Genomic DNA, 26,960 nt, shown 5'->3' on the forward strand with positions numbered 1-26,960 from the left:
TGACTAGGACGGATGAACTGGTAGCGTCAAACAAAAAAACGATTCTGATTTGCACTGTAGCGTCAAATAAAAAGAAACGGAGGGAGTATGTGTTTCAACAAGCATACCACCAAAGATTTTCTGTACTCAAGTGCGCTTAAACACCTTCCGGGACATTGAAGCAACAGTATAAAGCATCCTTCTGGATTCACTTGACATCAAACCACGATCTCCCATTGATTTGATTGTGTTACACGGGTGGTCAATACTCTTGGTCCCCTTCCTGCTCGCTTCAGCACTTAGCAAGTCCTTCCTGCTTGGTTGACAGGATGGAACTATCTTCAGCTGCAACCGACGAGACAACACCGATTTCCAGTATGGGAAGAACATATTTCTCACTTCCTTTATGGCTAATCCTTTAGGTGGTTGCTTTCCCAGGATCTGTTTACATGAGAAAATTAGCATCTGAACGTATAAACAAAATTATAAAAACACTCAGATTTAAGTAGTGAGTATTCATTCTGTTGTTAACAAGGCAACAGTTGATGGTTATGCATTATGTTATCAAATATTTCCATATCTTGTTAATTGATTGGGTCAGTAGGAGCAAATTTGGAGGAACAATCTTGTTTTCATACTAAATTCATCGCATGAATTAGACTCAACAAATAAATTTAATTACGTATCTCATTACCATTTTACTAACTTCGCCTGTATCAGAAGATGACTTGTCCGCTTCAATAGTTTCCCCATAGCCCACTGTAATCAGCAATGAAATTGGTCATGAGACAGCTTATGAAATGGAAAGCATAGTTCCGAGGTTGGTGTACAGAGTCTGATTGCCCCCCCTTTTGCACTGGATGCAAGCCATAAGCTTTCTGCAATGTTCCAAAGTTGTGCATTCACCACAGCAAATGACTTTGTAATGGGTGGACACATAATAAAGTTTCACAGCTATTTTCCTTTCTAGTTTATTTTAATAGGATCAACCAAAATGAAACACACCTCTTTGTGAATCTGACTTGCCAATCGGCATCCCCCCATCATGTTGGTAGCTTCAAAACACAAATAAATCAAGACATAAATTATATGCACAAAAACATGAACTGAATATATATATATATATATATATATATATATATATATATATATATATATATATATATATATATATATATATATATATATATATATATATATATATATATATATATATATATATATATATATATATATATATATATATATATATATATATATATATATATATATATATATATAAAGCCAATAGATGTCAAACCATTCAAATTTTCCAGTGTCAATGCTTTTCCCAGAATGAGCAATGCCATTGCTTTTTAGAATTGATGAAACATGTTCAACAATGTCGTCATGGCGCACCTACATTTCACCAAGAAAATTGTTAAAACATATCATTACAAAATGTTCAAGGGCATTATTCCAAAAAGAGAATTCAGATATCTACACTTGCAGGTGGTGGTGGTTGCAAGACACATAACAGCCTTCAATAACATCATCTCTCAAGACAAATAGTACAGCACAACTGAAAGTCAACAATGGTGTTTTAAGCACTACATTTAAACAAATACTAAGTGGTCAATAGTTGAATCAGTAAGTCATTGATTTGGCATGCTGCCGACCTGCCATAGTCAAACAACTCTACTATTACAAGCTTGGATTTATTTGCCATCCTTGCTCACCGCAAACAAGACAACACCAAAGAGCCCACTAGGGCCTTGTCAATAACATCTCTTGGCTAGATGAAAAAACAACCAAATTGCCCAACTTATACTTTTTGTCTGGAACAAATGGCACATTACTTGACGACACTATAGTATAACACCAGAAGAAAATTAGAACAGATCTTACACAGTAGAACAGTGGTATGGCAGCACTATGCCGGCACACGTGTAAAGCAGAAGAATATTGGCAGGTGAGAGTTGTTTTCGGTATCAATGCACCTGCTACAAACCAGATCCCTTCTTGCATTCTGCTACTGAGACTGAAGAGTGTTAGAATAATTGGGCTAGGCCCAATTTATAATATTAAATCTCAAAGGTCCATAATAAATGTTGAGGATAATAATACCACCTCAGGATTTAAGCGAGAAATATCTCAACCTAAATAGGGAGTTATTAGAGGCTCCCTGTTGACCAGTTGAGGTGGGGGTCGGAATGCCACACGCGCGCGCGCGCCGGGCCGGGCCGGGCCGTGGGCGTGGGCGAGGCTGGCGGCGGCGGGCGTGCATCACGTCGCGTCGCGTCGCTATCCTTTTGCAGCCACTAACCCACGTTCCCACGATTCCCTCCGCAACTTTCCCGGTGTTAGTTTCTCCCTCTCCGCGCCTGAGTTGCTCTCGCTTCCCCGCTTCTGATCTCTTGCGCGCACGAGAGATTGGAAGAAGCAGTGCCTCCGAAACCACACCTTTGCTTGAGATCTGCACCGGGTAGGCGGGTGATCAGGTTTTTGGGGAGTGCCTCCTGCACGACTGCTCATCGCCATGTCTGGAGTTGCTGCCGCCGCTACCGGCGGAGGTGGTGCGCCGCCGCCGACAGGAGCTGGTGCGCCGCCGCCGACAGGAGCTGGATCCGGAGCTGGTGCGCCAGGAGGAGGTGCCGTGAACGACTACAACAACGGAGGCAATTCTGCCTCACCATCCAGCGGAGGGCCATTCTCGGGGTATAATCTTCTCCTCCTGCTACTGCTGTTAGCGCTATTCCTGTTCCCATTGTTAGCGCTATACTGTGTGCGCTATGTTCTTGTTCCTGTTCTACATGATGCCTCTAGCATGTTATCGCGTTACTGGTATGTTCCTGTTTCTGACATTCATGATGCGCATAGTATGCTACTGGTTATGTTAAGATCACCCTACACTGCTTATGCCATGATCATTGTTTCAATTTCTTGGATTAAAATATGCCGAATAATGACTATATTTCCAACAATCCAAAAACCTGATAGGTCATTTTCGGTAGTTGGCTTTGCTGCTGCACTGAAACCACATGCTTTTGATGGTTCAAACTATAAGAGATGGAAAGCACGTGCACTATTGTGGTTGACAGCGATGCAGTGCTTCTATGTTTCACGGGGCAAACGAAGTGAACCACCTCTTTCTCCTGAGGAAGAGGCTAAGTTCGAGGCTTCGGATTGCCTGTTCCGTGGAGCATTGATCAGTGTACTCGCTGACAACATAGTGGACGTGTACATGCACATGCCTTCTGGGAAGGACATGTGGGATGCACTTGAGGCCAAGTTCGGAGTTTCTGACGCCGGCAGTGAGCTGTATGTCATGGAGCAGTTCTATGACTACAAGATGGTCGATGACCGTTCTGTAGTAGAACAAGCTCATGAGATTCAGATGCTGGCTAAGGAACTTGAGAACAACAACTGTGAGTTGCCGGACAAGTTTGTGGCGGGTGGCATTATTGCCAAACTACCACCTTCTTGGTCGGACTTTGCCACTTCTCTAAAGCACAAGAGACAAGAGTTCAGTGTTCCTGATCTCATTGGCTCTTTGGGTGTTGAGGAGAAGGCGAGGGCAAAGGACGTCCGGGGCAAAAAGGTTGAGGGAGGTTCTAGTGCCAATATGGTACAGAAGAAGAACCCTCATGCATCCCACAACAACAAGAAAGTCAAGCCTGATGTCAAACCCAAGGTTGCAACCAATTTTAAGAAGAAAGGCAAGGGAAAGGCAAAGGGAGACTGCTTTGTGTGTGGCAAGTCTGGGCATTGGGCCAAGGACTGTCCTGAGCGCAAAGACAGGAAGTCTGCCAACATGATCATTAGCGAGGGCGGAGGAACATCGGGGTACGGTAAAATATTACCTACAGTTCTCTCTATTTTTCATTCACCTGATTGGTGGGTGGATACTGGTGCTAATATTCATGTATGTGCTGACATTTCTCTGTTTTCTTCTTATCAGGTCGGGAGAGGTTCCTCCTTGTTGATGGGAAACGGGTCACTTGCGGCTGTTCATGGTGTTGGTACGGTCGATCTGAAGTTTACTTCGGGAAAGACCGTGCAGCTGAAGAACGTGCAGCATGTCCCTTCAATAAAGAAGAATCTAGTTAGCGGCTCTCTATTGTGTAGAGAAGGTTTTAGACTTGTGTTTGAGTCCAATAAATGTGTCGTATCTAAATATGGGACTTTTGTTGGTAAAGGTTATGACAGCGGAGGCTTGTTCCGTTTTTCTTTGAATGACATGTGTAATAATCATAATGCTGTGAACCATATTAGCAAGAATGATGAGTCTAATGTGTGGCATTCGCGACTCTGTCATGTGAATTTCGGTTGTATGACGCGCTTAGCTAACATGAGTTTAATTCCAAAATTCACTTTGGTCAAAGGTTCCAAGTGCCATACTTGTGTTCAATCGAAACAACCTCGCAAGCCTCACAAGGCATCTGAGGCGAGGAATTTGGCACCTCTAGAACTTGTTCATTCCGATTTGTGCGAAATGAACGGCGTGTTGACTAAAGGGGGAAAGAAATATTTCATGACACTGATAGATGATTGCACTAGATTTTGCTATGTGTATCTATTGAAAACAAAGGATGAGGCATTGCATTACTTTAAAATCTATAAAGCTGAGGTAGAAAACCAACTTGAAAGGAAAATCAAACGGTTGAGGTCTGATAGAGGTGGGGAGTATTTTTCTAATGAGTTTGCATCCTTTTGCGAAGAGTTTGGAATTATTCATGAGATGACGCCTCCCTATTCACCCCAATCAAATGGGGTGGCCGAAAGAAAGAACCGTACTCTAACTGAGATGGTGAATGCCATGTTAGACACTGCGGGGCTTTCCAAGGAATGGTGGGGTGAGGCAGTTTTGACTGCATGTCATGTCTTGAATAAAATTCCAATGAAGCATAAGGAAGTAACACCATTCGAGGAATGGGAAAGGAAGAAATTAAATCTCTCATACCTACGAACATGGTGCTGTATGGCCAAGGTAAATGTACCTATAGTCAAAAAGCGGAAACTTGGACCAAAAACTGTTGATTGTGTGTTTCTTGGTTATGCTATCCACAGTGTGGGTTATAGATTTTAAATAGTAAACTCTGGAGTACCCGACATGCATGCTGGTACAATTTTTGAGTCCAGAGATGCTACATTCTTTGAGAATGAATTTCCTATGAAATATACACCTAGCACTTCTAGTAAAGAAACTGTCATGCCCCATGAGCACTTTGCACCGATAGAACACAATGATCAAACGCCTGAGGAAAATCCTGAGGAGGACAACATTGTAGATACTCGCAAGAGTAAGAGACAAAGGGTTGCAAAATCCTTTGGAGATGACTACATTGTATACCTCGTGGATGACACCCCAAGAACCATAGAAGAGGCATATTCATCTCCTGACGCTGACTACTGGAAGGAAGCAGTACGCAGTGAAATGGACTCGATTATGTCTAATGGTACTTGGGAAGTCGTTGAGCGTCCATATGGGTGCAAGCCCGTAGGATGCAAATGGGTTTTCAAGAAAAAGCTTAGGCCTGATGGTACAATCGAAAAGTACAAGGCAAGGCTTGTGGCCAAGGGTTATACCCAAAAGGAAAGCGAGGATTTCTTCGACACATATTCACCAGTTGCTCGCTTGACTACGATTCGAGTACTACTTGCTCTGGCAGCCTCTCATGGTCTTCTCGTCCATCAGATGGACGTTAAGACAGCTTTCCTAAACGGAGAGCTGGAGGAGGAGATCTATATGGATTAACCAGACGGGTATGTACTAGAAGGTCAGGAGGGAATGGTGTGTAAACTATTGAAATCCTTGTATGGCCTCAAGCAAGCACCTAAGCAATGGCATGAGAAGTTTGACACCACGCTTACATCTGCAGGCTTTGTTGTGAACGAAGCTGACAAATGTGTATACTATCGCTATGGTGGGGGAGAAGGGGTGATCTTGTGCTTGTATGTCGATGACATACTGATCTTTGGGACCAGCCTTAATGTGATTGAGGAGGTCAAAGACTATCTGTCCAAGAGTTTTGAAATGAAGGATTTGGGAGAGGCTGATGTTATTCTTAACATCAAACTACAAAGAGGAGATGAGGGTGGGATTACACTTGTGCAATCCCACTATGTGGACAAGGTTTTGAGTCGCTTTGGATATAGTGACTGCAAGCCAGCTCCTACTCCTTATGATCCCAGTATGCTATTAAGGAAAAACCGAAGAATAGCAAGGGATCAACTAAGATACTCTCAAATCATTGGTTCATTGATGTACTTGGCTAGCGCAACGAGGCCTGACATCTCATTTGCTGTAAGCAAGCTGAGCCGGTTTGTCTCAAATCCGGGAGATGATCATTGGCAGGCTCTGGAAAGAGTAATGCGCTATCTAAAGGGCACTATGAGCTATGGAATTCACTATACCGGGTATCCAAAAGTACTAGAAGGGTATAGTGACTCAAACTAGATATCTGATGCTGATGAGATAAAAGCCACAAGTGGATATGTGTTCACACTTGGAGGTGGCGCTGTTTCCTGGAAGTCTTGCAAGCAGACCATCTTAACGAGGTCAACAATGGAAGCAGAACTTACAGCACTAGATACTGCGACAGTTGAGGCCGAGTGGCTTCGTGAACTCCTGATGGATTTGCCGGTGGTTGAAAAACCAGTGCCAGCTATCCTAATGAACTGCGATAATCAAACAGTGATTATTAAAGTGAACAGTTCAAAGGACAACATGAAGTCATCTAGACACATCAAGAGAAGACTGAAATCTGTCAGAAAGCAAAAAAACTCCGGAGTGATAGCATTGGACTATGTCCAAACGGCTAGAAATCTGGCAGATCAGTTTACCAAGGGGCTACCACGTAATGTGATAGACAGTGCATCGAGGGAAATGGGCTTGATACCCACCTAAGGTTGCATAATAGTGGAAACCTGTCCATTGTGATCGGAGATCCCGTGAATTTGAATGGTGAAACAAACTATTGTGTGACTGAGAGAAGAGACCCTTGAAAAGGGCTCATTTTCATGATGTGCTTCTCTTCTTTCCTGCATGGTAGGATGGCTTATGTCTTAATGTGATCCGAGTGGCTTTTCCAAGCAGAGATGTTGACCTGCAGAACATCTCAGAAGGAACACACCTATATGAGTTCGACTGCTAGTCACAGTCTATGAGGTTTGGGCAATCTCTAGATACTCATGAAAGGCCTGGAGTTTGACTTATATGCTCCAAACAGAGGGGATGCGAACGGCAGCCCAGTACCAGTCAAGGTTCTGAGTGAAACCTGATCACACAAAACTTACAATTCAAGGCATAGTCCATTGTTCAGTTGTGGTCTGATGTAGCTCATTTTCTAGGTGGAAGTTCAACTTAACAGTCTCCACCAAAACCCTGGTATATCAAACAGGCACAACATTGAGAACATTTCTTATGAGCCTTGAAATTTGGTGGGGATTGTTAGAATAATTGGGCTAGGCCCAATTTATAATATTAAATCTCAAAGGCCCATAATAAATGTTGAGGATAATAATACCACCTCAGGATTTAAGCGAGAAATATCTCAACCTAAATAGGGAGTTATTAGAGGCTCCCTGTTGACCAGTTGAGGTGGGGGTCGGAATGCCACACGCGCGCGCGCGCGCGCCGGGCCGGGGCGTGGGCGAGGGCGAGGCGTGGCTGGCTGGCTGGCGGCGTGCGTCACGTCACGTCGCTATCCTTTTGCAGCCACTAACCCACGTTCCCACGATTCCCTCCGCAACAGCGCGTCCACGTTCTTTCTCCTGATAGATAAGGAGGCCGCGAGTCCGATCCGATTTCTTAGCTTCTTTCCCGGTGTTAGTTTCTCCCTCTCCGCGCCTGAGTTGCTCTCGCTTCCCCGCTTCTGATCTCTTGCGCGCACGAGAGATTGGAAGAAGCAGTGCCTCCGAAACCACACCTTTGCTTGAGATCTGCACCGGGTAGGCGGGTGATCAGGTTTTTGGGGAGTGCCTCCTGCACGACTGCTCATCGCCATGTCTGGAGTTGCTGCCGCCGCTACCGGCGGAGGTGGTGCGCCGCCGCCGACAGGAGCTGGTGCGCCGCCGCCGACAGGAGCTGGATCCGGAGCTGGTGCGCCAGGAGGAGGTGCCGTGAACGACTACAACAACGGAGGCAATTCTGCCTCACCATCCAGCGGAGGGCCATTCTCGGGGTATAATCTTCTCCTCCTGCTACTGCTGTTAGCGCTATTCCTGTTCCCATTGTTAGCGCTATACTGTGTGCGCTATGTTCTTGTTCCTGTTCTACATGATGCCTCTAGCATGTTATCGCGTTACTGGTATGTTCCTGTTTCTGACATTCATGATGCGCATAGTATGCTACTGGTTATGTTAAGATCACCCTACACTGCTTATGCCATGATCATTGTTTCAATTTCTTGGATTAAAATATGCCGAATAATGACTATATTTCCAACAAAGAGGACCCTCTTCCCTCCTCTTAAATCTTCTTTAGAAAGGATGAATGAATGGTACATGGGCTCAATAATTGGTAAGCACGTGTGTAATACAAAAGTTGGCAGCATTTGTATAGATTTAGATGTAAGGCCCTTCACAGTGCACCGACCTGGCGCGTGATCTCGTTGCTCCAGCTCGGATTCAGGTCGACGTGGCGACGAGGCCCGCACCCTAGCTCAGCCGCTTGGCCCCTATCTGGGATGCACGTTTTCTCGCCGCAACGAGGGCACGCGGCGAAGGAAATCTGCGCTGTTGGAGTCGTTGCTTGATTCGCCTGCTCCTCGCCCTCCTCGACGACCCCACCTCGCTCCTCGCGATCCTCGACAACCCCACCGCCTGCTCGTACGACGGAGGCGGAGGCGGCAGGGGCTTGGGTGGAGACGGATGGGGCCGCTCCAAGCTCGACGGCTGGCCTCTAGCTACAACCTTGCTCAGCGCCGCCGCTCACGAGCCCCCGTGTTGCTGAGCTTGCCGCTCCATCGTTGGGGAGGCTCAATTCGCCGGCGAGGGAGAACCACCTCCGCGGCGGCGGCGGCGGCTTCATCTTTGGCGACCACCGTGGGGGATTCGAATCTCTCTCTCTCTCTCTCTCTCTCTCTCTCTCTCTCTCTCTCTGAGCACCTATCGAATCCAGCGAGAGTTTATCTCGTGAATCCGGTGGAGGGAGGAGGGGAGGAGGCCGGTCGAGGGAGTAGGGGAGGACGCCGGTGGAGGGAGGAGGAGAGGACGCCGGCGGAGGAAGGAGGGGAGAGCCGAGGAGGAGGAGAGACGGCGTCGGGCGTGACGAGGGAGGAGGAGAAAAGCGGCGGGCGGGGATGAGTCTGGATGAAGGCTGATTTTTTGGGGCGTGAGGATAAGACACGGCGCACTAGTATTGTGGGGTACCGAGCACTGTGAGGTGCGTGACCTAGAGATAAAATTTGGGCCAAAATCCTCGCTGGAATGGGATGGAGGCACGCATGCCGTGCCTTGGACTACTACTGCCCTAAGGTGTCACCTTGACTTATGCGTTGAACTCATAGGCATCTGAAAGGTGGTGGGCCACCATGCTTCGCTTTAAGAACACTGCATCTACTCCCCTGTGTTTTCATATATTTTCGACTCATGCATTAGACTTGAAACTAGCAGCATACTACCGCTATGCTGGGCCTGCTATTCAACTTCTTGGATTTACATAAAAATGGGGGCTAAAAGATGCCATTTACCGCATGGGTCCAGTTCTTTTTAACTCCTTTTTATAATATGGATGTGACTAGTTGATACAATGCAGCAGGAGCTCCTCCAACTGTTTACATATCACCAAAAAGAAAAAGAAAAACGATCAACACCCACCACAGCTTTCTAAAAAAAAGCGAATATTAGGGAATGACCTAATATAAAATAATTAGAATGGGTGAGGCTTCGAAGCTAAGCCAGCTAGCCCACCACAGCTTTCTAAAACGAGGGTAATTCGAGGTTTCACTATTAGATCAAAATCATGGAAGTAAGCATCATACAAATTTGAAGAAAACGAGTCACTATTAGATCAAAATCATGGGAAGTAAGCATCACACAAATTTAAAGAGAATGAAACTGGAAAATCAAAACACACAGGGGTAGCAGAAAGCAATGGTAACAATGAGGAAATTTCAGCAATTACCTGTGAATGAGTTTGAATGTATCCGTCAAGAGCTTCACCAGCTTTGTGAACAATGCACACTAGTACAAGTGCTGTAAGAAGGGCTTCCTTTTTGTCTTTCAATCTCTTTAGTGCCCTGCCATTCTTTCCCTCTTGAACCATATTTAAGCCCTCAAGATGTATGGTGCTAAGAGCATCACCAATGCGGCTTTTAACAATATCAAACCCGTTCAGAGAGGCTTTGCCACTGCTCTTGTTAAGGCGACCACGGAGCTGCTTTTCAGCAGCGAGCAGCAAAATTGCTGCCTGGACATGCTTCTCTTCATGCTGAATGTAATTCCATACCTCGTCGACAATGTTGTCCGTCTGTTTGGCAATTAATCTAGTCGTGTCCAAGAACATTTTCTGCATGTCAGTAGTACGTATTTGAAATGGGCTAAATGCTCTGGCAGTGGCAGTAATATAATAGAGGGATATATATAGGAATTGAATAAAGAAGAAAAACCATCTCAGGAAGACAAAGGAGGAAGATGAGGTTGATGATATGGTCCCCATGAGCCCAATGATCCTCAATGTACTTGTGCATGCTGGCATTCTCCACAGCAACATGGAGAGGGAGGAGGCCCTCAATGACGTTGTCGCCCTTGGTGCGGATGTTGGCGGACGCGCCGCAGCGGAAGAGGAGCTTGACCATGTCGACGCTGAAGTTCTCGGCGGCCATGTGCAGGGGGGCGAAGCCGTAGCGGTGGCGGGTGTTGGGGTCAGCGCGGCGGCGGCAACGCAAGAGAGGAGAGGTGCCCTGGAGTGCGACCCTGGCACAACGCAGAGCGTTCTGGGAGGCCATGTTGGTGAGGATATCAGGGTAAAGAAACTCTCCCAGTCCCATGAAACCTGACCAACAATTATAGACTTGATAGAATTGCTTCACGCTATCCTTCTGAATTGCTGGACGAAGTTTCGGCAATACAACACGAACGTACGTACTTAACTTCTCCTACAATGGCAATAATATTTATGATAGATTGATCCATCGATCGATTGCATACAATAAAATAAATATATATATGCTGGTGAGGTCAAAATTAATTAATTAATTAGTTTGCATCCATGGATGATGGATCGAAGAAAATACGTACCTCGAACTTTTCCTCGAAATATGCTTTATATTTAGGATTTTTTGGCATGATACCATGGATAGGATCACAGTTGATGAGATCCTCAAGCTTCTGCTTCAGTGTCCATGATCCGTAATCTTCGGCTTGGCTGCCACTGGGGGCGACTGCTGGAGGACAGCTTCCATCTTCCATGGTCATCGTACGTTGAACTAGCTAGCTAGGTGGCTGCGGCGGGCGGAAACCCTAGATTGATACCCGGGCCGGCGGCCGGCGCTGCCGGAGAAGTACTGCAGAGCAGGCTCAGGCGGCGGCAGCGTCGATCTATTCTCGCGTTTCTTTCTCGAACGTGGCCTGGGCCTCGTGGGCTAGCAATGCCGCTTGGGCCAAATGACTTATTTGGCTCAATTGTTTTTTTTATTATTATTATTGAATTCTACTGACTGTTTAGCTTGTTCTAGCCTTCTAGGACCATCAAAACATATTAGTCGTATTGAATTAAAAAAAACATATTAGTCGTATTTAAAACAAAATTTAACCATTTTAAGATTTCTTTTCATTCTTGTACAAAGTACATGTTCGAGACTTCGAGTTTGTTTTTCCCTGATAAAAGTGTCACTATAAATTATCCAATTTAGAATTTTTTTTGGTAGAAAGTTGTATATTCTGGTAGAACTTTTAACAATTGTTGGAAGTTTCTAATATATATTTTTATTTTCGTATAAAGTTTATGGTTAGAATCTTCCGCATATGTGAAGAGAAATTTTACAGTCCTTGAGAGATACAAATAAGTAATAATATTTTTAGTGCAAATTCTGTACTGGAGGTTCTGAGAAGTATCAAATTTTACATTAGAAAATGTAATACCTTCCAATACATTTTTAAGCACGTAAAATCACTCTTGTGTGAAAGTTTTTCGAGAGAACATGCAGACTCTGCCGTTCACTATTATATTAGAAGTAAATGTCAAACAAGGTTTAGTCAGTCACGGTGTTACATAAAGGAATACAGCTAGAGCAGTCGCCGCGTTCATGTAGAAAATTCATGGTTAGAATTTTTATAAGCACCTTTATCAATTCTTCCTCCACCGCTGAAAACTCAACCGGGAAATTGAAACCTGAAAGTATTCCTTTTCTGATGACGAGAATTTAACTTTGTGAAACGCGAATAACATTCAGCAATTCAGAACACTTCTCCTAAAATTAATTTTCCAGAACAAGTATCACAGATACACACAACGCATTGTTCGATCAGCATTCAACGTCTCCCTCATAAGAAGCAAACATTCAGCAATTCAGTATGGAAATTTGAAAGTACCCTTAATTTTGCTTCCAGAAGTCCATGTTCTTTATTGATAGAATATGACAGCTGGGGAAACTGTTTATAAAGGAGATAAAAAGCCTACAAAAGGATAAAATACTATGCTCTGTTTGGTTGTTTAATTAGTAGCCTGAATATCTCCAGAAGCACGCAAACAGAAAAAGAAAGTGAAGATGTTCCTCTGAACAAAGCAAGAAGCTAAAGGTACAGCAATCAAGCTTTCTGAAATGTGCCTGCTGCCCTTATTCACGGCAGGCCAAAAAACTCTGAGCCTGTACCATTTAGTCCAAACTCCAAACGCACATTTCGTCAGTTCAATTAAACAACTTAGTCAATACATATAGTCATGCAGATCAATCAATCTGTTGCATTTTTCTCTCTGTTGTTTCCTTTGATAAAATGTACAGGCCGCGAAAAATGTAGAGACTAATCTGCTACTGACCTAGTACTTTACAGTTGTATGCTACTACATCTTGAACATATCAACATGGTATCCCTTCTTTTACATTGTGATGTGGCAGGTGGGTATATGCACACCATATTAATCACTAGTACCAAACAATTTGACATTCTAGCTTAACACCTGTGTTAGGTAGCTGCATATGTCAATACTGGAATCGTGTTTGCTCAAGAGAAAAGATATGTTTACATAAAACAACCTCACCTGAATACCCTTCGGTTCAGTTGGTTACCTGTTCCATAGCTGTTGTACTGACTTGGAGTCGATCACTTTTACATTAGACAGGAATTTTTTCGAAGAAAGAATGTTGGATGTTGACAGACTCTACATATTCTCCTTGTTAGTTACCGTCGTTCTCACCATAACCCTCCTTAACACCCACCACCTACTACTAATGCTACAACTATTCTAGCATTTATTCTTCATAGCTCCATCTTACTCTTCGCTACTCAAGTAACTTATCTACAAGGATTCATTTGGAAATGCAAAGTAATTTCTTGGGAATGACAACTGTGAAGAGCTTTGTAGTGACAATGCAGTTATTTTGTAGTGTCAATGGTACTGCATCACTTCTATGGAAGTTTTAGGAAAATGATTCCTGTTAACTTCCAGCTTAAGGGCCATGATGTCTAGCTATTTGTTAAAGGACAATGATGACATTTACTACCATATACAACTCCATGAACCAATCCTAGCATTCCAATTCAAGTTTGGTTGATGTATGTCATGAAAACTTGACATCTGAAATTAATTATCATTGTACCTAACTTTTTGCAACAAAGATGACAATCTGTTATCTGAATGTTTTTTAATGCTTCTTTTGCTGTAACATCTTCCTTCAAAAACGTTTGTTGCACCCTTTTTATGAAAATATAATCATCTAAAAGTTTAATAAGGTTTAGAATATTAGTGACGGTCAGTACTCATGCTTGTTGGTTGCATAACTGCACACTCCTTTGGCTCCCCACCACTGCCTTCGTGCCAATTCAATCAACCATTCATAATCATTAATCTTTTTTGTCTGAGATTTCTCTCATATGTTGAGCGCAGCCAATTGTTCAGATTCATAATACACCTGGTCAGTCAAGTAACGTACAGCAGAGTGCAATTTAGAGAACATTGTGGGGCATTCAGTGCATATGCACCAACATGTGAAGCATCTTTTCAATTTTGAAAGGACAAGTAGTGGAGCACCAGGGTTGTTAAATGCCTCCAAATTGGTATCAAGCTATATATCAGCCTCAGCCTAAAATATTTTGCCAACCAAGGAAACCATCCTGATCCTGCTCATGCCAATAGCATGTTCCTTCATTTTGAAGATTGTTCCTAGTGTTAACATTTTGACTTTAGATTACCTTGAACAGAAGAAACCACATAAAGCTAAAGGGGTTGGACGTTTGCCTACTAACAGTCCTTGCAATTGAATATGTGGTAGTTAGCAGCTTAGCACCTGCATGCTTCTTCCAATACTTTTGCCAATCAGAGCTTGTGGAAATGAATCATTTGATGGGGCAAGGATTTGGCCCATTATGTAGATCCGAATTTCAACTAATAGTAGCTCCTTTTCCCTTTTTATGTTGAAGAGAAAATTCATTTGCCTGAAATATACATTATTTACTTATTACTCACAAGAGTATCTGCATCACGAGAACTTCTTTAACAGGGAAATTAATATATAGGTACATGTAGTCCTTCAAACAAAAATTCACAATTCTAAAAACTTTTGATCTCTACCTCCATAACCAAGTTACCTTTGTTAGTGTACATCACATCTTAGCTAGGTTCCTTGGACTCTAGCAAATGGAATGGTGCGATCAAACAGCAGTAAACACCATGTTTAATCCATTATCTAAAAAAAATGCAAATGTCTAGAGCACAAGCCCAACAACTCCTACCAGAGCAAAGACCACGCAGTGTAACTGCTAACTACGAGTAGTAATCACAGTTTTAGTTATGCATATGCTAGACAATGATGGAAAGGAAGGGAGTGATTCATGGATTGATTCTATTGTCAAAAAGAAGTTGTTAATCAAGCACTTAACCTTTGTTGACATGGGGGCCATAGAGACTTGGAAAAGTCTCATCCTGTTAACAACATTTTGTTTCTTGGACTTGAAAAAAATGTTGTCTTTTGTTCTAAACAAAATGAGGCAAAAACTAAAGTTACTTTTTTGGCCAGTGGAGACTTGTGGGACTGGTGGCTCCACTGGAAATGATACGTTAATTCATTCCTCATGATTCCCTGAAACGGGAGAAAAGCTCAGTATAATTTGAGGTCAGAATTTCTTGATATAGAGGGCTCACCATATAATTATAGAAATGGCCGGTCATGCACATGCAAGATGCAACATGCATCTCTGTGATATTTATGCATGTCATAAAAATACTGATCGAAAGACTATAGCTTTAAGCACCGTTTTTAAGAACTGAACTTAAGAAATGGACGTGTTAAATACTTAGTTTACATTTGTTTTTTCTCTTGCTGAAAGTGAAGGAAGGGTTTTGATAGGATGAAAAAAAATCTTAAGATCATTATAGATAGTACTAGGTGAAGTTGATGCGTGTTGGTTCACTGATTCTTTAGTACTTGTAGGACAGAAGATAAAATCAAGAACTTGCATGGGGTTAGCATGATACCACATTGACTAAAATAACACTTGCAGTGCAAATCAAGGTCGCAGGAATGACTCTACGTTTTAACACTGCAATCCATCATGCAACACAGTAGGATCATATCTCGTTTGTGTAGTTTTAGGACAAAATCTTGAAATGTCACATTCGTTAGTCTTGGAGTGCTCTTATGATTGTGTCATGTTGTCCTGGGGGAAAACATAACTTGTGATGGACGCATCATATATCACACGAGTTACCTGAAGCGCAAATATTCCATCGCATGATCGGTTTGTAATCAAAACTGTAGCAAAATTCACTAAGTACTAATCTTGCAGAATGAATTAAAATGGAAGGAGTTACATTAACTATGAATTCATTGGCAAGTACATTGAACAATTAATTAGCCAATGCGCATGGACCATGGATTGATTGAGGAGGCAGCTTGAAATGAAGAATGCAAATGCAAGTGTGAAATTAATGATGGCATGTATATATGTAGATTAACGAGAGAATCAAGTGCTAAAGACCTACCTATTCTTTCCAACAAGAAAGCATGCAACCGGCCGGAGTCTACTACCTGTAGCCCCTTTCTTTTCATATATATACTCTGATCTCATGGATGTGGTCGATCGGCCAGGCTGCTCCTATATAAAGGGCGAGCTGTATTGCAACAGATATAAGCTGCATTGCTGCACGCAATCAATTCAGTCTCAGGTCTTGTAAGCTTGCATATAGCTATCCAGATATGTTTGGTTGCTGACAATAAGCATCTTGATTGATCGACCGATCGAGTTGCAGTATATAGTTAGTTTCAGACTATCAAGCAGCATGCCAAGCAGAGGGTGTTCATGCTGGCTCTTAAGCCTGGCACTGCTCTGCTCCCTGGCTGCTGCCAAGGAGCAATACCATGAGTTTGTGGTCAGTACATATATACATGATCATTTATATGCAGTTACTTAGCTCGTCTGAATCTCATCATATATATCTGCAGCAGCTAGCTTAATTTGGTTGCCATTTCATCATCTGTGCTGCAGATCAGGGAGACAACAGTGAAGAGGCTGTGCAAGAGCCACAACATAATGACGGTGAACGGTCAGTTCCCGGGGCCGACGCTGGAGATAAACGAAGGGGACTCGCTGATCATCAACCTGATAAACCGTGGGAGGTACAACATGACGCTGCACTGGCACGGGGTGCGGCAGATGAGGACGGGGTGGTCGGACGGGCCGGAGTACGTGACGCAGTGCCCGGTGAGGCCCGGGCAGAGCTACCGGTATCGCTTCACGGTGGCGGCGCAGGAGGGCACCCTCTGGTGGCACGCCCACTCCTCCTGGCTCCGCGCCACCGTCTATGGCGCCCTCCTCATCCGCCCCCGCGATGGCACCAGCTACCCCTTCGACGTCCAGCCCACCAGAGAGCTCGCCCCCATCCTGCTCGGTACGTACGTTTCTTCTGCTACATGCTTTTTAATTATTATCTGTCTCACTATTTTGGCCGCCAATTTGTTTAGTTAATTTGACTTCTGGTATTTTTCTTTTTGCAATCGCATAGCAGATGCATACACGCCGCTACACGCACACACATGCTTCTATGTTCTTAACCTCACTGAAATCCTACCGGTTTATTCTAACACATTTTGATCATGAATTTATTATGGATGATATCGATCTATATGTTTATACATTTGCAATGTAGTACTTAAGTAATATGGTTTATTTGTTAATACCTATGATTTTATCTTTAAAGTATAAATGTTCACACACAAAAATGCCAACTCAAAATTGCAAAGTATTATGAAATGGAGAGAGCATTTTTTTTTCACCACTATTGCCTAGCTGGATAGTGTACACACATTACCAAACCTACAAAAAATTGTGCAACCATCATCACTGAAATTTCACGCAGCCAATCACTTACAGGTCAAAAGGTATGTCCTGGCCGAAATGCAAAAGATTTATAAAGCCAAAGAAAAAGAAGATGCATTTTTATGCTTCCTCTATATTTTTTTTTCATGATCAGGAATAGCATGCCGCGAGCTAATGATAGTTATAGCACATTAATTTATTGGAATTAAATTGATCTCAGAGCCACGATTGGTCGGTCGGTACCATTGCTATAGTGTGGGGTCAAGCTGTCATAATTTAGCTGCTTTTCACGCATGTTAACGGCTATTAGGCCAGTCACAATGGGGGTTTCACTGGTGTGTCATGCACATTTAATAGGGGTAAGACTGAATAAAAAATGATTATTTGCATGAAATGGGGATGAGAGAGAAGGAAAGAGTTTCATCCTGGTGAAACTCGTCAGCGTCGTTTCCAAGTCCTCGGTAACAGAGTGAAACCCCCGTTGAGGCCGATTCGTTTCATTCACCGGATCTCTTGCGTCCGCCTCCGCCGTGCGACCTCCGCATTCTCCCGCGCCGCGCCGGATTTTGGGTACAAATGATCCCAGCAACTTGTATCAATTAAATGCTTTGCTTAGTCTTGGAAACGTCAAAGTGAAACCCCTCCACTGTGGGGATTGTTTCATAAAAGATTTCATTTGAGAGAAGATGGTATAATATTTTGGGTAGCCGTGCAATGACACTAGCCATTGTGACTGGCCTTATCATTGTTATCAACCACATCTTCCTTTCATCAGAAAAAAAAAAAACAGCTTTCTAGCCCTTAGGTTGGTTGGTACCAGCTTACTACAAGCTGCTTAGCTCAAAGTCAAAACACATGCATGAGTCAGGGCAGGGTTACCAAACAAGTAAGCATCAGTGTATCATAGCTTTCCAAAGAGCCATACATGATCTATCTCAAGAAAAAGCTAGCTAACCAATCATGTTTATGTATCAAAAACTTCATCATTGTGCATGTTTCTCAGATCCTTCTTTACTCATCAATCTGAATTCTGGCGCAAAACTTAAACATGCACATGCTGCCTATGCAAAATTGATGCTGAAAGCATGCTCAATGCTCAATATTCCTCAGAGCTAGCCAGCTACTTTTACAAACATTTTTATACTCCTACATGTACCTGAACCTTAAGAACTAAGATATCATCTTTCTCCTACAAAGTACATTTGAGGTTTGTCTCAAAGTTTTGCTCCCTAATAATTAAGAAAATATTCTCAATGAATGTGCAATGCAAGGTTGCAATACATACTTTTTATTTGTTAACAAAAGAAGGTTGCATTAAAAGTTATCAATTTGTAGAGAGATGCATACACTAGTCTGAACATGTCAAAAGTGAAGAAAATGTTCTTAGGAGCATATGTCCCATTGTTTGAAAAGGTTCGTCCTCAGTCCTCAAAAGTAGAACTTTCGGGGAAACCACATAATCAAAAATTGCACAATTCAGCCATTTATTCAGAATGTCGTTGTGAGCTTGTAGCCGACATGGCTCAATGTATAGGGTTAGCTATTCCCTTTTGTATTTTTAGTGGTTGAATAAGAGGAATTCGTATTTTTAAGCAAAAGAACATGTTGGTAGTTACAGGGGTCACTTGAGCACAAGAAAAAGACAAAGATTAGTTGAAGGTTGAATGGTTAATAGTTGATACACTACAAGTCTGATAAGCAAAATGGTTTGGTGCTACTGTACTGCTAATTAAGGCCATGGATTTCCATGTTGCAAATCCATGTTTACTCTGGCAGTTTGGTACAATTAACAGAAGGAATGTCACTATACCAGCAGGCTCATTACATGTTTGATTCTCAATAAATTAAAATCAGTAAAATCATATTCTCTCCGGTTAAAAATACGGTATTTTTTTCGCAAACGTGTAAAATAATTGCACGTCAATATATTAAAAGAAAAAAGTTTTTGTTATATAACACAATTAGCCATACCAGTTTATATCAAGAGAAGAGAGAAAAAGAAAAACAAAAGCTGAAGTGGAAAAAACTTCTACAGCGGCTAAACGCAACTCTGAACGTTTTAAAATACAGTCAAACTGATTTATACTAAAATAAGTTTATAAAATATAATTAGTTTACGATATTATAATTTTCAATGCAAATCCACGTATATTTTTTTAAGAAAATCTAAGCATTTTTTTAAAAAAAATTAATGTTTGAAATTTAAAATTTTTTATCAAATCTGAGGAGTTGAGCCCTGAAACGTGTAAAATTGGTTACAGGGGAGTGGTGGGACATGAACCCCGTCGACGTGGTGCGCGCCGCCACGCGCACCGGCGCTGCTCCCAACATCTCCGACGCCCTCACCGTCAACGCCCAGCCCGGCGACCTCTACAGCTGCTCCTCCCACGACACGGCCGTCTTCCCCGTCACCTCCGGCGAGACCAACCTCCTCCGCTTCATCAACGCCGCGCTCAACACGGAGCTCTTCGTCTCCCTCGCCGGTCACAACATGACCGTCGTCGCCGCCGACGCCTCCTACACCAAACCGTACACCACCTCCCTCCTCCTCCTCGCCCCCGGCCAGACCACCGACGTCCTCGTCACCTTCGACCAACCTCCCGGCCGCTACTACCTCGCCGCCCGCGCCTACGCCAGCGCCCAGGGCGTCCCCTTCGACAACACCACCACCACCGCCATCTTCGACTACGGCGCCGCCAACAACGCCTCCAGCGCCGCCATCGCCATGCCTACCCTCCCGGCGTACAACGACACCACCGCCGCCACCGCCTTCACGACGAACCTGCGCGGCCTCCGCAAGGCGGAGCTCCCGTCGCGCGTGGACGAGAGCCTCTTCTTCACCGTCGGCGTCGGCCTCTTCAACTGCACCAACGCCACGGCGCAGCAGTGCGGCGGGCCCAACGGGACGCGGTTCGCGGCGAGCATCAACAACGTCTCCTTCGTGCTCCCCTCCTCCACCTCCATCCTCCAGGCGCACCACCACGGCGCGCCCGGCGGCGTGTTCACCGCCGACTTCCCGGCCAACCCGCCGGTGCAGTTCGACTACACGGCGCAGAACGTGAGCCGCGCGCTGTGGCAGCCGGTGGCGGGCACCAAGGTGTACAAGCTCAAGTACGGCTCCGCCGTGCAGGTGGTGCTCCAGGGCACCAACATCTTCGCCGGCGAGAACCACCCCATCCACCTCCACGGCTACGACTTCTACATCCTCGCCGAGGGGTTGGGCAACTTCGACGCCGGCGCCGACACGGGCAAGTTCAACGTGGAGGACCCGCCGATGAGGAACACGGTGGGCGTGCCGGTGAACGGGTGGGCGGTGATACGGTTCGTGGCGGACAACCCGGGGGTGTGGCTGATGCACTGCCATCTCGACGTGCACATCACCTGGGGCCTCGCCATGGCCTTCCTCGTCGACGACGGCGTCGGCGAGCTGCAGTCGCTGGAGGCGCCTCCACCCGACCTGCCGCTCTGCTAGTGCCTCGACCAACACATCAAATTAATCACCTCTTAATCTCTTATGTTATTGTTAGCAGCTGATTAATCATTTGGAGATCAGCATTACTCAATTAATTACATGTATCATTTTTCACATTTGATTCATTAAGAAGAGAACAGCATTCACTTCAACGCCCAATTGCATGTATAAGTATAACAACAATACAGATTGAAGTTTGTTGCATGCATGTATCAAGAAAAGTCCTTACCTCGGAGAGAGAGAAAGATATTCACCTGAAAGATTATTAATGGGTTAATTATCTCCTGGAAAAGAGCTGCTAAGGACAAAACTACAAGTGAGCTTGATAAATGACAGATTCACTTCATCGGTATGTCATACACAACACTACTCTGTTGCATGCGAATTGTGAATTGCATCTCTTATGCTATTAGCAACTGATTAATCATTTATTTGGAGGCATTGAATTGCATGTACCATCATTTTTCATATTTGTTCATGATCAAGAAACGGCATTCTCATTAACACAGATTGCTGAGGTTGCATGTATCAATAGAAATCCACACCTGCCAAATTCACCTCAGAGAATGGTCTATCTCCTGCCTGAAGAGCTGATAAATACAGCACTGAACTCGACCACTGAGAGATTCAGTTCGTTCATTTGTCGCACACAACACAAACTGAAAGTCAATTTTTCTTTCATTTGCCTCTTTATACTCTTAGAGTATACAGAAAATATGAAAAAGTTATTTCATTGGTTTCTTCATGCACTTTCTCACACCAGCAACCATACCAGCCACTAGCTTCTAAATAATAGCTTTTATGCTCTCATGTGCATCCTTCAACTATCTATCACACACAAACTACTGTACATGTATCACACACCAGCACTGTACATGTTTCAAGAAATACAAATATGTGTAACTGCAATGGCCGCTCCCCCAGCCTCCCAGGGAACAAAAAAATTGATCAAGTCAAGAGAAATAATAAAAGAGAAACAAAACAATTGACCAATTCATTATGTATTGAGAGCATCGCAGGTAACTCCATAACTTCCACTCTAGTATGCTTTTCACTTTTCACTTGGGGGGAAATGATCGATTCTTATACCGAGGTGGCCTCATCTCATTTTCAGGGGCATCACTCTTGCCGCTGCTGCTCTTGCCTCTTAATGGCTCGGTCTCTGAATTATTAGAGATGTGGTTCTGTCGTTGTCTTCTTTCCTGCAAATCAATTGACATGTGTTTAATTCATGAGGCAATGACAGAATAAAGCCATGATTTCCTTATGGTAGACATTAATACCATGTTATGCAATGCTCTTTATGTCCGATAATGCTGATAAGACAGGTATATAGGATACAATCAAATAGGATTGCTCATGTTGTCCATCTGTCACTAATTTTACTGTGAGATGAACATTGGATGTACTTATAACACAATATAGCACGAATATGCATGATTTCCAGGTAAATCACTAATCGTACTCTTTAGGTAAAGGAAGAGTTTAGAGCTACAGCCTTTGCATCTGATATGCACACAGCTATATGATATATATGTATGCACATTTATTTTTGAAACGAATCAAACCTCTTGAGGAATGGGTTCATTAGAGTCCAACATCCGGACCACCTGGTCCATCCTTGGTCTCTTCTCAGCATTCAAATCGATGCACCTCAGAGCTGTCAAAAGGGCACGTTTGAGCTCCTTTGTCGATGGTCTTCTCTCCAGGTTTGGATCAACAACTTCTTCAGATCGTCTGTGGGCAACCATCATTTTAAGCCAGTCAACTAGGTTTACCTACAAAAGATCAGTAGTGTGTTACAGTACTTGTCAAATCATAAGTTCATAGCTTCTTGATTGCTTAACAAGTGATTGTAGTTGCATGCTTTTATGTAATAACTTGGTACTGAACAATACAGAAAAAAAATCAACAAGTATTACCTCATCTGTAGGGCGATCATAGTCAATGGGATCTCTACCTGTAATAGCTTCCAGCAGAACCACCCCAAAACTGTAGACATCACTCTTTTCATTCAAAAGTCCACTGTTAGCATACTCAGGCGCGACATAGCTGCAAAATAATAACACAATGTTGAGTACCATTAGTGATTAGCACCAACAGAATTTTTCTGAAATTACAGTGGCCAAGATTTGAACGTAATACAAAGAGAACATGCCTCAATTTATTATACAAAGGCATGAAAAACTTACCCAAAAGTACCCATAACTCGAGTAGCAATATGACTTTTACCAGCACCTAGCATCTTGGCCAAACCAAAGTCAGATATTTTGGCGTTAAACTCATCATCAATCAATATATTACTGGCCTTGATATCACGATGCACAACTTTTGGTTCAATTGCCTCATGTAAGTAAGCAAGGCTGCAAATGTGGTGGTTCGTACAAAATTAGTATTTACCAAGCAGTAAGATGATACAATCTATACTTGTTTTATATTCATGATAGTATAGACAACGACTACTTGTGAACAGTACTGACTAGTAAGCCTTTAATCACAAAGCTGTCAAGATTGTAACATGCACAACAGTTTTTAATAGAGCAGCTATCAAGACTGGATGTGCTTGTGTGAATCAATCAGAAGGCGACATTTTTAGTTCTAAGGCATTTAATGGAATAGATATAGATCCAATCAGTTCACAGTTTGCACCACGCAAAATCACAAATACAATGTTGACAGCAAACAATTGATCTAGAATGGACATTTGAATCCACAAGAAGCAATAGATTAGACTCAGTGATGGAGTTACTCACGCCTTTGCAGTACCCAAAAGAATTTTCATGCGCGCTAGCCAAGTGAGAGAACTATATTGGGATAACTCTCCATGTAACCAACTTTCGAGATTCCCATTGTTGACATACTCATACACAAGCATCCTGATTATCAACGCACAACAAACAATTTCAGTTGAGACACAACAGGTCATAGTCTAAGCAATGAATCCTAATAATACCCATACCTTTGAGTGCCTTCAACACAGTACCCCAAAAGGCGAACCAAATTCTTGTGTCGGACATGACCAATTGCTTCAACTTCCACTCTGAATTCTCTCTCAGCTTGTCCTCTGCCCAAGGCAAGTGGTCATAGCTTAAGTAAAAGGAAGGACAACAAACTAACCAATGCACTGCCACTGCATCACCAAAGAATTGTTATAAGAAAAAACGAAAAATACTCACAGATTGTTAAGGATTTTTTTGACAGCCACTGGGGTGCCATTTGATAATCTGCCACGGTAGACAACACCATATCCACCCTCACCAATTACATTATCCTTTGAAAAACAGTTGGTTGCAAGTTCCAGATCCCTGAGAGTGAACCAATGACCCCAGCCAAGGTAAGAGAACTCAGGTAAGCCTGGCAACAGAACAGAGTCGACGGGAGCATGCGAGGAAGACTGTTCACATGTGGAAACAGATTGAATTACATCATAGTTGTCCACGTAATGAAGAGGAACAGGACTGTTTTCTTCTCCTTGTATCGTCTTGTCCTCTTGAGCAAACTGATTCACATCTTTATCCACTGGTTCAACAGGTTCATTCTGAATGGCGAGTAGAAGCCCATCATGTACAACGAAATCATTGGGCAAAAATTCGTCCACTGCCCTCACTTCCTTGATATCTTTGGATGCAGAAGGTATTTGGGTAATTGGAATTTCCTTGAATGTCCTACGTGACCGTTTGATCCAAGTTTGTAAGGTGAGGCATACAATAAGTATGAGAAGAACACCAAGTAGGGATGCTCCAACAGATATCCCAATTACAACCCAAAGTTTCAGGCCAAAAACAATTGTTCTCTCATGAAGAGAATCTGTCAGAGTGGAGTTTGATGACATCTTCGGATCATCAAGTACCTAGATGGGGAAGATAAGAACATGTCACTCACAAATGCAAATCACCATTCCCTCAAACATAAAAGGAGTGCATTTCTGCAACAGCATATAACACATGCCATGACAGTAAAGTAGAAAGAAATAATCAAAAAGAGTTACGTACATATAAGCTTGCTAGCCGATCAAATGTTCTTAGTGTTGCCACAAAGACAAGGCATGAATGTTTAACAGAATGGTCAGGAACACTACAACTCGTTGAGTCGGCAACACTAGTGGTCATGAGAAAGCTACATGGTAGCAACCAGATAATGACCATGAGTTCAAGACAACACATCGCCATTTGGACAGTATCAATTATCAATGAAGCAGGTCTGACCTGTCAACTACCGTTCCCACTTATTGTTCAGAATCGAACAGCTACAGGTTGACATAATTAATTGACATAGATGATTACAGGCGTTTGAAGATGTAAGTTAAATTGGCCACTAGATCTTACCAAGGGAAAAAATACTAGTAAATATGGGCTACCATTGCAACAGTTGGAAAGATAGAATATTTACAGAGGCAGTCAACTTGGAGTGGATGACAAGAAAGAAAGAAAGAGTAACCAACCTTTGGTGAGGAACCAGAAATTGGCCTTCAAGAAGTGAATACGGTAGTGAATGCTGAAGAGCGACCTGAATCCAGAGCCATGGGGAGTGGCAGGCAGAGGAGAAACCTGTAGATCAGAGGAAGGGGTATCCACGCATCTGAGAGTAGGGGGGAATGGGAATGGAGGAAGAAGAAAGCAAATGTGGACGCATACCTGAGCGAGATCCAGACGCAGGAAGAAGAGAAAGCTTGCACTTTGGAGATTGCTTGCTTGGTGCAGGACTGCAGGTGAGGTAGGGGTGATAAGAAGACGACGATAGTGGTGGAGTGTGGCAGCAGCGGCGGCAGGAGGAGAGGAGTTATCAGGTGGGTAGGTGATGGGAGTGATGGAGAAGAAACCAACCTTATTACGCTTTCTTTTTTTTTTCCTCCCAAGGATTAGACTTGCACTGCAAAAACAATTCCAAGATTTGGGTTCCGTTCCTATGGATTCAATCACAAGGAACCAGTCACAGCGAAATCTGCGACGGAAGAATGGGTACGACGGCGGCGAGCTTGGTTTCCCTGAGATTGCTCGCCTCCGCTTGAGGCCGCCACCTGCTCGAGGCCCCCCGCTGCAGCTTCTGCCTGCTCCCACTGCCGACTGGCGGAGGCTGCGGCGGCGCCCGTTGGCTGGAGTCTCTGCCGACGCGGCCGGCTTCCCTGCTGGACCTCGCGCAGTCGCGCTGTGTGTGTTTTCTTTCTTTTTCTTTTTTTTCTTTTTATTATTTTGAGATGACGTACTCGCGCTGTGAGATTTATAAGGAGCGAGCCCAAACGGATTAATAACGTGTTTTCGAGTGATCGACTAATTTATTAACAACTACCGATAGTAAAATGATAGCGGCGGAGCAAAGGTGACCGCTTGATCTGACCAAGAACTCCGCCACTTTGTTTTTATTGGGCTCTAATGCAAACTAATAAAGGAAAACTTAATACTATATTCCTAATTTATAAGGACAATAGTATTAATTTTTTCTTTCTAGTTTGCATTAGAGCCCAATAAAAAATATGTGGCTTTACATATATGCCTTGTATTTATGTCTAACATATACCAATATGCATGCTAGGATGGAGAAGAAAAGGGAGAAGGATTTGAGAAAGTGTATTTTCATCCCTCGTTTCTTGCATATCACTTAAATAGCCATTAAAAATTTTATAAAATTGACCAGATAGATTAATATGAAAAATATCACTCCACAAACATGCAAGCAAGGTCAAATTCAAATTCTACAATGTTAACAAATATAACCGTGAATATATGTTAACTATTTTCAATTTAATATATTCTTTTTGTTGTAATTTGTAGAAGTTAAATTTAGCATACACATATAAAAGTTCAATTTAATTTGTTCTTATTGATCTTCGTTCATTTCTTTCAAAATCCGTTCGAGCCTGCTCAGGATGTAGTTGTTGATTGCCGGGCATTGTATTCCTTGCCTTTTAACCGATCCTTGCAGGTGATTCTGGAGTTTGGTCACATTGAACCCCTTAACTCTCTTGTGGCACGCTAAGCAGCGGCCGTCATCTTTTCCAAGCCTCTCCCCAAGCTCCCAGACCCTGCTTACTTGGTGACCTCTAACCTTTCCCCCA

At 43.3% G+C, this 26,960-nt stretch overlaps 3 protein-coding genes across 4 annotated transcripts; 1 reads left to right on the forward strand and 2 right to left on the reverse strand.

Annotated features, from left to right (window-relative positions):
• Positions 1-21: 21 nt before the first annotated feature.
• LOC107277400 (uncharacterized) lies at positions 22-11,464 on the reverse strand. Its single transcript, XM_015761548.3, has 7 exons — positions 11,203-11,464; positions 10,572-11,060; positions 10,088-10,471; positions 1,280-1,377; positions 985-1,034; positions 674-738; positions 22-420 (listed from the first exon to the last, which is right to left on the reverse strand). Exons 1-7 carry the CDS (start codon positions 11,377-11,379, stop codon positions 127-129), a joined length of 1,557 nt encoding a protein of 518 aa, XP_015617034.1. The 5' UTR covers positions 11,380-11,464; the 3' UTR covers positions 22-126.
• Positions 11,465-16,257: 4,793 nt separating this feature from the next.
• Positions 16,258-21,060, forward strand: LOC4349566 (putative laccase-17). The gene is made up of 3 exons (XM_015761547.3): positions 16,258-16,489; positions 16,606-17,008; positions 19,698-21,060. Exons 1-3 carry the CDS (start codon positions 16,400-16,402, stop codon positions 20,906-20,908), a joined length of 1,704 nt encoding a protein of 567 aa, XP_015617033.1. The 5' UTR covers positions 16,258-16,399; the 3' UTR covers positions 20,909-21,060.
• Positions 21,061-21,568: 508 nt separating this feature from the next.
• LOC4349567 (probable receptor-like protein kinase At5g18500) lies at positions 21,569-26,099 on the reverse strand. Of its 2 annotated transcripts, XM_015761550.3 has the most exons (10): positions 25,732-26,099; positions 25,543-25,610; positions 25,350-25,455; positions 24,085-24,758; positions 23,868-23,972; positions 23,662-23,784; positions 23,101-23,271; positions 22,831-22,960; positions 22,477-22,686; positions 21,569-22,110 (listed from the first exon to the last, which is right to left on the reverse strand). In XM_015761550.3, the coding sequence occupies exons 4-10, from the start codon at positions 24,738-24,740 to the stop codon at positions 21,967-21,969; spliced, it is 1,539 nt and encodes a 512-aa protein (XP_015617036.1). In that variant the 5' UTR covers positions 24,741-24,758; positions 25,350-25,455; positions 25,543-25,610; positions 25,732-26,099; the 3' UTR covers positions 21,569-21,966. The 2 variants fall into 2 exon arrangements, with proteins under 2 accessions (XP_015617036.1, XP_025877438.1); XM_026021653.2 differs by lacking the exons at positions 25,350-25,455; positions 25,543-25,610; positions 25,732-26,099 and adding an exon at positions 24,901-25,092.
• Between the last annotated feature and the right edge of the window lie 861 nt (positions 26,100-26,960).

This window comes from Oryza sativa, chromosome 11, assembly GCF_034140825.1.
Source record: "Oryza sativa Japonica Group chromosome 11, ASM3414082v1".
NCBI classification, from domain to species: Eukaryota; Viridiplantae; Streptophyta; class Magnoliopsida; order Poales; family Poaceae; genus Oryza; species Oryza sativa.